The following is a 12,462-nucleotide window of genomic DNA, read 5'->3' as shown; positions in this document are numbered from 1 at the left end:
CATATCGGTGGTCGCATGGCCATCTCTCCTCCTCAACTTAGGGCGGCTACACAATCACCATAATATTTTTTTAATTATTTAATTTTATTTAAATATTAAGTTAGTTATTATCCCTACAAAAGTTAACCACTTATTTTTTTGTTAAAATATTCCTACAAAAAATAGAGAAGATAAATTCATCCAAGAACGTTTTATGTTTTGAATTGTTTGTTATTGTACTTTCAAAATAAAAAACCAAAGACAAAAAATAAAACACAAACAAACACCTTTTTTTTTAGTGCTACACTTTATACTTATTTATTCTACTAATTATTGTGACATGTTTTAAGTGGCTTTCACAAAAAAAAATAAAAATAAAAGAAAAATAACTTAAAATAAATTACGTATGGTATTACTTAAAAAAGAAGCTTGTAATTTTCAGGCTATGGGTTGGTCCTTATGCTTGTTTAAGTCCAATAAATTGAAGGCCCATTTCTCGGAGTTTATGGTCGAGATGTTGCCGTTTCCTCCACTCAGTTTCAAAGCCCACCAATTTAACCCAGTCAGTTGAGACCCACCGGACCATAAAAAACGGGGTCCGGTCATGATAGTCCTCGCATCCAAACCCCACGCAAGTCGCAATGCTCGCAAAATAGAGAGTGCAATTCGTTAAACCTTAAGCCCTAAACAAGACCCAACACTTTCACAGTTTCGCTCGCTCTTGCCGCACAGAGACGCGGATTCACCATGGGGAAGAACAAGAAGAAGCAGAAGAAGGAGTCTGACACTGCGCCCACCGCGCAAGATGGCAGCAAGGAGATCATCACGGACCCTCGGTTCGCGTCCGTGCACTGGGACCCTCGGTTCCAGAAGGCTCCGAAGCGTGCTTTGAAGGTCGCGGTAGACTCGCGCTTCGACCGCTTGTTCACCGACCCGAGTTTCTCAGCTTCGTCCTCAGCTCCAGTGGACAAGCGAGGAAGGAAGAAGAAGCGAGACTCGGAGAATCCTCTGCGCCGTTATTATCGAATCGAAGAAGAAAATGACAAAGCAGAAGAAGAAGAAGAAGAAGAAGAAGAAGAGGAGGAGGAGGAGGAGGAGAGGAAAGAGGTTAGCAGTGAGGAAGAGGATGAGGAAGAAGAGGAAGAGAGAAGATTGGGCAAACTCGTTGGCGCTGAGTCGGGGACCGAGTCGAGCGATGAGTCGGAGGCGTCGGAATCGAAGGCTACGACCGAAACCGATACGGATGAAGATGAAGACGGGGTGGTTTATGAGGAGGAGGACGAGCCTGAAGTGCAGGTATAATTTGAACTCAACCTTTGCTTTCGTTGCTGAGTAAAATGGAGGAAGTGAAAATGAGAAAAAATGAGAAAATTTATACTTAATTTTGATGCTATAAATGAAACCTTCTCTGGTTGGTTGCTGCGAAAATGGAGGAAAAGAAAAGAAAAGAAAATAATACTGAAGCTTGATTTTTAATGATATTTTCAATAGCAATTAATAACTGCTCTGGGCTTTGAAATTTCAAGTTTGGGAACCTCGAAGCTGTGTACTATTTTTAGTTAAATGTAAAGAGAGAACACTGTTTATGCAAACAAATGATGTATAGTTATTATGGTTTTTTCTGTGTTTGCTCTAGTCGTCACACTATTTATTGGTTTGTGCAATGTGGACAGGAGAATATACCGGAAATAGAAAGAGAAACTCACAGGCTTGCTATTGTTGATATGGACTGGGCGCACGTTAAGGTATGTTACTGGGGTTTGGAACTGAATTAGATTTTATCTTTTAATTAAACATAGCTATGGTGTCAGAGCACATAGTGCTATTTTACTATTCAATGAAATTTGATAGTGTGTTTGGACCTTGAACTGTCCTAGTACTTAGTTTAACACTATCATTGAATAATGGAGGTTTGCATAGTATAGGTCTTATCTCAAGCCATTAGGATAAGATTTTGTTCAGTAAAACTTTTTCTTTCATTTTGAGCTATTCATGATATTCCTGATTCTTGAAGCATATACCCTTGACCCTAACTTTTCGTTTTATGTAGGCTGTTGACTTGTATGTAGTTTTGAACTCATTTCTCCCAAAAGACGGACAGATTTTGTCGGTGGCTGTCTATCCATCTGAGTTTGGACTGCAGCGTATGAAAGAGGAAGAAATCCATGGTCCTGTTGGCCTATTTGATGATGAAAATGAGAAAAGTGATGACGATGACGAAGATGAGATAGACTATGAGAAATTGCGTGCTTATGAGAAAAGCAGGCTAAGGTGATTGGCTGTAATTTGGTTGTGCATTTATTCCTGTTCACAATCTTTAAATTTGCTTGTGCTGCTAGCATGGTATCTGTAACATATTGGATCAGTTTGTTATAACATGTTCAAAAATCTGAGTGCAAACTTACCTTAACAGTTAGACATTAATTTCCTTTGAGACTGAGTAAAAGGCAATGCTTGTTGGAACGAGAGGGAGGTGGTCAACCACCCCAGCCCCCCACCCAATACACAAAAAAGAGAGAGGAAGAAACATAAGAAGAAAAAAAAGGAAATAGAGCTGTTAAATTTTTGGCTTGGAGGGCACAAGTCACATTGCTAGGAATTATTGTTCCATTGTTTGGATGAGTCATCTATTCATGGTCAATGAGCATTTAAATGATAGCCGGTTTGTTCAATTGTGTATACTTTTGAAAATTTTCTTGTATGAGTGTCATTAAGGAGTTCCTATCCTTCATTATGTTTACCTTATCCCTGAATTTTATTAAATGGTGTGATACCTTAAGCCATCTAGACAATGTGGAGAGGTGGTGAAAGATCATGGCATTATTTTGAAGCTGAAGTATATTCATAGATGCTAGGTAACTCATCTGGGGCCATTAAGAAACTCAAAATGTGGACTCAATCTTAACTAACTTCATTGTGTAGCTTTTAACCAACAAGCGCATTCTTATGTCCATTCCCATACAGTTTCATAGTTTTTACGGGATGCTTACTTTTTCATTTGGATTGTGAGTTCGGCAGTCCTATGGGAGTAAATACTATTGCAGGGTGTTGAAGCTGAAACAGATTTGTTGCATGCTACTCACAATTATGTGATTTTGAAATATTTCATGGGTTTGAACTTCATTTTCTCAATGTGGAGAGGTGGAGAAAGATCATGACATTATTTTGAAGCTGAAGTATATTCATAGCAGTTAGGTAACTCATCCGTGGCCATTAAGAAACTCAAAATGTGGACTGAACCTTAACTAACTTCATTGCGTAGCTTCTAATCAACAAGCACATTCTTATGTCCATTCCCATACAGTTTCATAGTTTTTACGGGATGCTTACTTTTTCATTTGGATTGTGAGTTTGGCAGTCCTATGGGAGTAAATACTATTGCAGCGTTTTGAAGCTGAAATAGATTTGTTGCATGCCACTCACAATTATGTGATTTTGAAATATTTACTGGGTTTGAACTTCATTTTCGCAATATCTAGATGCCAAATAAAGTTTGTGTTGGGTGTCCTTGAATATATATAGTTTGGATGTATAGTTGATTCAAAGAGGTTATTTTCTAGTCTATTCTTTCACTAGAATAAGCTTTCCTTTTGGACTTATATATGTTATTTACATATTCTTTTGGTGCACTGTCCTCCCCAGGTACTACTTTGCTGTTGTGGAATGTGATTCAAGCGCCACAGCAGACTACCTTTACAAAACTTGTGATGGAATTGAATTTGAAAGATCATCCAATAAGCTTGATATGAGGTTTATTCCTGATTCCATGGAATTTAAACACCCACCCCGAGATATTGCTACCGAGGTATGCTTCTAACTTTTTAATGATATTATGGAGGTTTTATACTGATATTGTTGAAAGTTTAGCTAATAGAGTCTTACAGAGAATATTATAGAAAATATTCCATTGTAGTGAAGAATCCTGCTGGATATGTACCTAGTCTCTCAAGTTGCAATACAGAATACCATGTCGGGATAAGATAAATCCTGATTTAATAAAAATCCTGATTTAACAAGTAATGGGCTCCACTTGCAGGCTCTGTGCCACAAGTCGAGATGATTTGTTGATGTAACTTATAATACGGAATTTTGGTGAAAATATGGATGTAATCTAACTCAAGACTCCTGAAGAAAAAAAAAAGTCCTCATTGCCATCCTTTGGACAGTGGAAGCTGCATTCACAATGAAAGCTAACCCAAGTACCTATAAGATAGCGAGCCATTTGGCAATTTTCTGTTTCTTCAAGAGATGAAAGGTCGGCTTGGCATGGATGGAGATTGCTTTTTCGTGTGTAAAAATCTAGGACTAGGACTCCAAGTCTTCACCTTGGCTAACTCTGGTGTAATATCCTATTCAGTTCCTGCCTAAATCCTTACCTTAGTCAATATCTAGCCATTCTGCATCAAACTTGGGACTAAATTAACATATAAAGTAGCACAGAAGGATGCAACCCCACAATATTGATTTTATTGTCTTCACAGATTTATATGCCCTAGTACGTGGCATATAATTTGTATGTACACATATAAATGTGTGAATTTTGTTCTGTTGTTGTTGGTGCAAGGACACGTTTGTGACCAATACATAGCCTGCTATTGTAATTCAACTTGGTTGTCACCAAATACTGCACGTTCTGATCTGGGATATTTGTCATTTAAGCTTTTAGCTCTACCTCATAATCCTAAAGCTATTTACATAGAGACAATTAGACATTCAGCTACAAAGAAATTACTTAAAGAGCAAAAATTTGAACCACATGCAAAACTGCAGATTTGGAATAATTTCAGCCAGCAATAGGCACTCTCTCAGTCAGAACCTCACTAGCTATGAGATTGCCCTGAGCACAAAAATGCTTAATTCAACCAATATAGCGTTGCTTGTATGGTATTCTGAATCGCTCAACATTGCGGGTCTATATTCTTGCTTGTTGCAGCAACTAAAGAAAATTAAAAATTCTTTATAGCAACTTTCATTCAAATTACAGCGTGTTAATGAAGTGTTGAATATTTTTCACTTTTTGCTCAGGCACCTGCAGACTATAAAGGGCTAGATTTCCATACTCGAGCCCTGCAGCACAGTAAAATTCATATTTCTTGGGATGAGGATGAGCCGGATCGTGTAAAGACCTTGAAACGAAAATTTAATGCTGATCAGGTCTGTGTCTTTGATCTTAATCTGTTACAAATGATTCTTCTCACGCTTTTATCTGATCCTCATAAAATTCTGTCGATTCCAAAGTTCATATCTTTAAATGCATTCTGTTTCATTCCTTGGTCACCAGGGTTACTGGCTGACCTGGCTGAATGGCCTCTTGTTTTTGTTCTTTTTATTTTTGACCCCTTTGACGTTTTAAGTTATTGAGCGTGAACTATTCATACTAATTCAATTTGTTGTCGAGAACATGAAATCTAATTGTTGGCTTACTCTTTTATAAATGTTAAGATGAGGGCTTAGTGTTGTGTCCAGATGCACATAAGGAAATGTTGCTCTTTAATTCAAGTGGCTTCATCTTCTGGTGGGCACCTTTTTCTATTATTTTCTTTCTTTCTTTCTTTCTTTCTTTCTTTCTCTTCATTTTTGGGTGGGGGGGATTTGGACCATGATTTGTGAATTGATCCGACACGTTAGTTTGTCTCGTATATTTCACAATGAGTCACAGCCACAGCCTTCAAAGTATAGATTATACTCTAAATTGAATGAGTCCATGGAAGGTTTTTTTTTTTTTTTTTGTGCCTCATGAATGGATTTACTGCCATTAAACTAAAGTTTAAAGTTTCTGGCCACATAGCAAAGAGAAAATAACATGAAACCTTTTTTCTTTCTTTTCTTTTTTTCTTTTTTTTTTTTAAAAAAAATTTCTGCATATGAATGTTTCCATTCATGCCAAGATTATCGTGCTTATGATTTTTTATTCGAGTATTATGCACATACAGGTATTACTTAACAAATCCTTCTATATAATCTAATATATGTTGGAATTTACACATATTACACCCATTTAAAAGTGTTGACTGCTTTCTGAAGCATAAAAAGAATGAGACAGTAATAACATTGAAACAATCAAGGAACATAGAATACTATATCGTACAAACTTATAAAAACCCCGGATGTTAGTGTAACTATTTGCTTCTGTTCTGGCACTGGCTCTGTTTTCTTATAGCTAGCTGAAATGGAGTTGAAGGAGTTTTTGGCTTCTGATGAGAGTGAAACGGATGGTGATGAGAATGAGAATGCCATGGAGGATGAATCTGATAAAAAGCATAAAAAACGAGACATGTACCGTGCTTTAATCCAGTCTGGCGATGGTTCAGATGGTGATGGTGAAGAGGATGACCAGGATATGGAGGTCACTTTCAATACTGGCCTGGAGGATATTAGCAAGCGTATTTTAGAGAAGAAGGATAAGAAGTCAGAAACTGTGTGGGAGGCCTATCTTAGAAAACGACATGAGAAGAAGAAAGCTAGGAAAAATAAGGCAAAGTATTCGTCAGAGGATGAGAGTAGTGATACTGATCAAGAGGCTCCTGAACAACCAGATGACTTCTTTGTTGAAGAGCCTTCAGTTAAAAGAGGTAAAAAGGAGGCTCAAGGTAAAACCGATGAAGAGCTGCTCCAAGATATGGATAAGGAAGCACAAGCAAGCACAGCAGAGCTTGAGTTATTAGTTGCTGATGATAAGGGGGCAGAAACTGGTCTTAAAGGATATAATTTGAAACGTAAGAAGGCCAAGGGGAAAAAGGTGAAAGAAGTTCCAGATGTGGACATTATACCAAATGCTGTTTATGATGATCCACGGTTTTCAGAGCTCTTTACTTCTCCTGAATTTGCTCTGGATCCCACAGATCCTCAGTTCAAAAGGTATCTTCTATGCATTACGAAAATTTTCTTGTGATTACTGAATCCATTATTTATTTTTCTGAAAGAAAGGAGACACCTATATGTGGTATACGGCCCAATACGCGTATAGCTACTCGTCTCTACCTCCGACTGTATGTGATTAACTGGATTATAAAAACCCATGTGACATGACACAATGCCACAGTAGTATTGCAAAATTTTTACTCTATATTCTGTTTGGTTGATAAGTTGGCTTTATTTTGGTTCTAAAAACAGAGATTGAATGTTGCAGGGTTGCAGCTTTTTATCGGAAGCAAGCACCAGGGCAGCAGAGCAGGCAAGAAGTGGAGGAAAGGGATAGTATGAAGTTATCTACAACATCGAAGTTGCCGTCTGATGAGCCCAAGTTAAACAAGAACGAGCAAGTTAAATCTGATAGTTTGCCATCAAAGAAAGAGAAGCATGAGTTATCGTCTTTAGTTAAATCAATTAAGATGAAGTCCAAGCAAGTTCAATTGCCCCCTGACCTTAAGATGTCAAAGAAAGATGTGAAATTGCAATCTGCAGGTAAGGCGAAAATGGAGCTGCAGCATGATCTCTCAGCCTTAGTTCAATCAGTTAAAAGGAAGTCGAAAAATCTCAAAAAATGAAAGCAACATGGAGGAAGGGGGGTGGGGGAGAAAGGCCCTTTATATTTCCTTAACATCATGCAGAAGAATCGATGGTAGACTTGGGACAAGCCCTGAAGATTGAAGGTCATTGGTATATTATATTGGGGCTTGCTTTCTTTTCTTTTTCTTTTTTCCATGAATTTTATATATTTATTTCTACCTAAATTTTGAAGATGAGTTGTAGATCTAACAAAGAAGATGGAGATGAACTTTATCCATGAGGCTTTATAAAAAAAACGTTGGTTAAAATACCATTTGTTACGCAAGAGTTCTAATGTTTCATTTCAAATTTGACGGGATAAAAATATATCTACCTAAAAAAAAAAAAAAATTAGAAAAAAAAAATATAAATAAACTTTTGACAAATAGCTCCCTGGATTTTAATAAGTGGCAAATAACTCCATTTATTGAATTGACGTTTCAAATTTGACAGAATCTGTGAAAATGACATATCTTCACTAATAGGATCACAATCATTTTCTTTTTAACAGCTGCTGTAAAAATCTCTAAATTTAAACTTGAAATATAAGTGCTCTATACCTATGGTTTCTGCTTATATGTTAAAAAGAAAAAGTACTATTTACAATCCCGTGTCCAAATTAATATCTTAGGTCGTCACAGAAAAAATTGGAATAATTTTTTTCCCTTTCAAACAAAAAGAATCGGAAGCATTGTTGGCTTCATATTTTTTTGGGTGTTTTAGTAGCATTAATTTGGACAGAGGATTGTAAATAATAATTTTTCTTTTGTCTCCCTTTCATCACATTTGGGAGGACAAAAGGGAAACAAAAGTCTTACTTTCTAACATTACTGGTAATATATATTGACACGGGTTGAGAAAGCCCTAACAAATAAAAAAACATAATCAAACAATGACAAAAAACGAAACAAGAAGCAGTGTGAGTGCGTAGGTAAAAGACTTCAACTTGGGTGAATGGCTGGATGGAGATGCCACAGGTATACTAGAATTGCTTCCATTCCTTTTGTTGGCTTGACTGGCTTCAGAATTGACCGGAACAGCAGGGGAAGCGGCAGGAGAGTGTGATGGGCTGACAGGTAGAGTGCTCGAATTCTTGTCGTCGTAACCTATGGAGACCCAAAGAAATTATGATGAGAAGAAATAATTTCACACCGAAATTCAGTCTTTAAAGAAATACAAGGTGAAACTGCACTCACAGTTAGACTCCTTCCAACCCAATACCATCCTCTCGCGATCAAAAACTATGCGATAACCAGTCATGAAGTTTTCTGGATCGAAATAAATAAATCCGTTATGATTTTGAATTCATAATATAAGAGGAGATACGGATAAACAGATACTCACGTCCAATGATGCTTATATCTTTACTTTTGACAAGACCCAGACAATACACAGCATTTCCTTCCTGAACACCACAACGTCAAATTTTAGCACAACTCAAGCAGGAACAGGAAAATTAAAGCACTAGAAGCGAGACCACACCTCACTGTCGATCACATATGTTGGACTAGTGACAAAATATTGGTCTCCACCTTTCATTGTCAGATTCACACTAGGAACGTCATAGTTTTGAGTTGGACTGTAAACAAAGTGGAAGTCAATACCCCAGAGTTGGAAGGGGAAAAAACCTAATACAAAATAGGAACTAGATATGGATAACCTTAATTCGTAACAGTATTCAAAGGGGTAGGAATCAGATGAATGCCGCTTGTTTTGGACCTGGGAATTGAACTGCACAATAACATATATCGTAGATATTCATATGCTATAAAATGAAACTCCTAATGATATCATGAAACATGTTATTTAAAGCACTTACACTCTCAGAAATAAAAGTGTAAGCTGGGTCGGTTAGGAGTGTAAACGATGTACCAGAGTCAAAGATTACACTGAGCCCCAGCTCAGAAGAATTTCTTCCCACAGCTATTTGAGTGATGCTGACGTTATAAGTTGGACTGATAACAAGTTCCAAAGGAAAAAATCAGTAGAAGTAGCATGGGATTTTGATCAAAGATAGTCCTTTTGCAAAACTAAACAAACTTTCCCGTCAGCATTTTCAATATCACGAAGTGACAACTTACTGTGCTTGCCTAACATTGAATGGTGTTTCTTTTTGGTATGAACTGCCATTATTTCCAAAAGTGATTCTCCCCAACCCATCAGGTCCAAAACACATGGAAAAAGAATTCGAAGCTAGCCCATTTCTTGCTAAGGTGCTAGGAACAGATACATCCTCCATACCAAGCCCAAATAGACCGTTTGGTGCTCCACCCTCCAAAAAAGTACCAGTCTGACTTTGACCACAACTGCCACAGAGTAACATGGTTCAATCGCAAGGGCCACAAATACAAAGAAAACTTGCTGAACAAGTCTGACCATTAGGTTAAAAACAAGAAGCAACTTCAGGGAATAAAACAGTAATTCTAGCCCATCAATGAAAGAGAAGAAAAGAGTCATGCCATGCCAAACTCTAGATTTCATAATCCACGTAATTTGCCAAAAATATCTGCTTTCCCAGATCTTGTGTCATTTGAACTAACAATTCTTTCATTTTAATCCAGTTCTTTTAAAATTGATATCACTAGAGATTTAAAATCGTTACCATATTCACTTGAAAAGCTGCCTGTGTAGTACCTAACCGATTTTGCCATATTTCCAACAACCGTATAGGAGGTTCCAAATATTTACCCCAAATTCTTTGGTAGCAAAGCAATGGAAGATAGCCTACCCAAAAGTGATCGGAGTGTCGACAGCCCTTAGCTGATCATCATCTGTAATTAAGTGCAAAACATCCTCCACCAAGATCCCAGTAGATGAGGTGTTATAAGAAAGATACTCAACTTTATACGGACAATTACTGCTTGCTGAAGGGCATTGACTATGTTTACATAAGCTGTTGTTGCAGGAAACTATTTCACTTGTTGGTGAATTATTAGGGCTGTAGATGTTAAGGAGTAATACCTGCAGAACAAAAGGACTAAGTAAGTAATTCTCAAGGAATTCAGGACTTGACTAAAGTTTCTTTAACCACCAATCCATAAAACAACTAAATTTATGGAAAACATAACTCCAGCCTAAAAATAAAGATTCTATAGATCAAGTATAAGATTATAGTGGACTTTGACGATGTAGCACTGCCAATCACCAATTTCCTCTTCATCAACAAACTCTCATTCTACAAAAATGCTTGATATTGGTAGATTCAATAAATTAATGGAAGGTCTAGATAACAGTTTTACAGCATGACTGCAATACTATAGTAACACATAGCCCTGTCGAATGAAAGTACATAAAAAAAAAAAAAAAAAACATTTAATATCACAAAATCACACATAATTCTGCATAGCAGTTTAAGCAACCATATGATTTAAAGAGCCATGGTTCCAAGAAGGTAAATAAATAAACAAGTATTAAAATCCAGTTTTAATGACATACCTGTCCAGATGATAGCGGTAAGCTATTAAGGCAACCACCTTCCTTGCAATCACATGGTAGCCAGAACAAATCACTGCCGGTGTCCAATGCCACAAAAAATGATAAACTTGGTGTCCCCACTAAAACATTGGCATAATGCAAACTGCAACACCAAGAAAATAAGAAGAAATAGTTAGTCGAGAAGTGATAGGAAGAAGAACTCAATAGAACCTTCATCTCCTGTTTGTTAAACAAGAAAATTGAGGGAAAATCCAAAAAAAAAAAAAAAATCATTGAGGGACACGCTCTGAGCTTATATTTTCCATCTTCAATACTAAATATGAAAGAAACGCCAGAGAATTACACGTTTGGTTGTAAATTGAGGGATAAGGCCTACAAGACAGAATCCGATAAAAAAGACCACAAAAGAAAAACACTTCAATTAACCGAGACTAATAAATACGACAATTGCTACCAAACAGGTCCAAAAACTAAAAATAATCCAAAATAATAATAATAATAATAATCCAAAAAAGAAAAAAGAATAAAGAACTCAGGTACGGGCTTCAAAGGGTCGTACTGTCCGAAAGGGAGGATGCGATAGGTATCGTTTCCACCGGAGAAAGTGAGTGGAAACGACTGATCGTTGCTGGCGGCGAGGTGGCGGTCCCGAATTATGCGGTCTCGGTGTGCCATAGCGACGTAGTATTCTACGCTCCCTTTCACCGGGAGCCCCTCGTCGCCGAGAATTCCCTGGACCGGGTCCGAGTACCGGTGGTGGACGTCGAATCCGAACTGCAACCCGAACCCGTAACAGCTCCGGGAACCAAAACCCAACAACAAAACGAATAGTATAAAGGAATAGTAGGCAGAAGGAATAGTAGGAGGCCAGGCCATAGCTGAGAACAGAAGGCGTCGTTGCGGAGACTCGGAGAGTGTGAGGTCTCTCCGGGAGTCAATTTGAGGCAATTAACTTTAACCAACTTCAAATGTGTGTACTGTATTGGATTTGGAGGCTAGGAAGTTGCCGCGTTCTTACCTCCCTTTCTTTCAATTCGTAATTAGTCTAATTTCGTTGACTCCATGTCTCCTACTTCACATATTCTCTCTCAGGATTATTATTATTTTATTTTTTTTAAGAAGAAAACAATTTAGGAGATAAATACAGTACACAAAACCGCCATTCCATTCGCATATACGGTTAGTAATTTTTGTTAATTGCATCTACACATCGAATCCGCCACAAAAGATTTCTAAAGAAAAGACAATCATAAAATGATCTGTTATAAACGTTTGCACGAAAGCATAATAGATTGTTATAGTCCTCGAATGCTAAGTTGGGGCAATTTGGTATCCAATAGGCTTACAAGTTTAGCTTTTTACATTAACTTTAAAAGCATGTTTGAAATTGTGTTAAGACGGTAAAAATTACTTTTTAATACATGCAAAAACGTGTCAAACAAAAAGCTAATACGTTTGGTAAAAAATTATAAAGTACTTATTTAACTTTTTTACTCTAAAATAAACAAAACACATTCTTGAAAAAAAAGCTCTATTTGACTTGATAAGCTCTAAATTCAA

The 12,462-nt window shown here is 37.2% G+C and overlaps 2 protein-coding genes across 3 annotated transcripts; one reads left to right on the top strand and one right to left on the bottom strand.

Moving 5' to 3' along the window:
* The first annotated feature begins 651 nt into the window (after nucleotides 1-651).
* Nucleotides 652-7,661, top strand: LOC132172606 (pre-rRNA-processing protein ESF1). Its single transcript, XM_059584135.1, has 7 exons — nucleotides 652-1,275; nucleotides 1,653-1,724; nucleotides 2,030-2,250; nucleotides 3,622-3,784; nucleotides 5,005-5,133; nucleotides 6,140-6,837; nucleotides 7,109-7,661. Exons 1-7 carry the CDS (start codon nucleotides 727-729, stop codon nucleotides 7,464-7,466), a joined length of 2,190 nt encoding a protein of 729 aa, XP_059440118.1. The 5' UTR covers nucleotides 652-726; the 3' UTR covers nucleotides 7,467-7,661.
* A 221-nt stretch (nucleotides 7,662-7,882) lies between these two features.
* LOC132170989 (aspartyl protease family protein 1-like) lies at nucleotides 7,883-11,894 on the bottom strand. Of its 2 annotated transcripts, XM_059582172.1 has the most exons (10): nucleotides 11,462-11,892; nucleotides 10,903-11,044; nucleotides 10,196-10,428; nucleotides 9,549-9,773; nucleotides 9,287-9,422; nucleotides 9,128-9,198; nucleotides 8,950-9,046; nucleotides 8,812-8,872; nucleotides 8,664-8,735; nucleotides 7,883-8,573 (listed from the first exon to the last, which is right to left on the bottom strand). In XM_059582172.1, the coding sequence occupies exons 1-10, from the start codon at nucleotides 11,776-11,778 to the stop codon at nucleotides 8,353-8,355; spliced, it is 1,575 nt and encodes a 524-aa protein (XP_059438155.1). In that variant the 5' UTR covers nucleotides 11,779-11,892; the 3' UTR covers nucleotides 7,883-8,352. The 2 variants fall into 2 exon arrangements, with proteins under 2 accessions (XP_059438155.1, XP_059438153.1); XM_059582170.1 differs by having other exon boundaries at nucleotides 8,950-9,198; nucleotides 11,462-11,894.
* Nucleotides 11,895-12,462: the final 568 nt, after the last annotated feature.

This window comes from Corylus avellana, chromosome ca2, assembly GCF_901000735.1.
Source record: "Corylus avellana chromosome ca2, CavTom2PMs-1.0".
Lineage (NCBI taxonomy): Eukaryota > Viridiplantae > Streptophyta > Magnoliopsida > Fagales > Betulaceae > Corylus > Corylus avellana.
Note: the sequence above shows the minus strand (reverse complement) of the source record. Positions and strands in the feature narration are given on the sequence as shown.

Coding starts and splice junctions, on each gene's coding strand:
- LOC132172606 (XM_059584135.1), top strand. CDS start 727: ATGGGGAAGAACAAGAAGAAGCAGAAGAAGGAGTCTGACACTGCGCCC. Junction 1,725..2,029: donor TGGACTGGGCGCACGTTAAG/GTATGTTACTGG, acceptor CGTTTTATGTAG/GCTGTTGACTTGTATGTAGT. Junction 2,251..3,621: donor TATGAGAAAAGCAGGCTAAG/GTGATTGGCTGT, acceptor TGTCCTCCCCAG/GTACTACTTTGCTGTTGTGG.
- LOC132170989 (XM_059582170.1), bottom strand. CDS start 11,778: ATGGCCTGGCCTCCTACTATTCCTTCTGCCTACTATTCCTTTATACTA. Junction 9,423..9,548: donor TTCAATGTTAGGCAAGCACA/GTAAGTTGTCAC, acceptor ACTTGTTATCAG/TCCAACTTATAACGTCAGCA. Junction 8,574..8,663: donor GGGTTGGAAGGAGTCTAACT/GTGAGTGCAGTT, acceptor GGGTCTCCATAG/GTTACGACGACAAGAATTCG.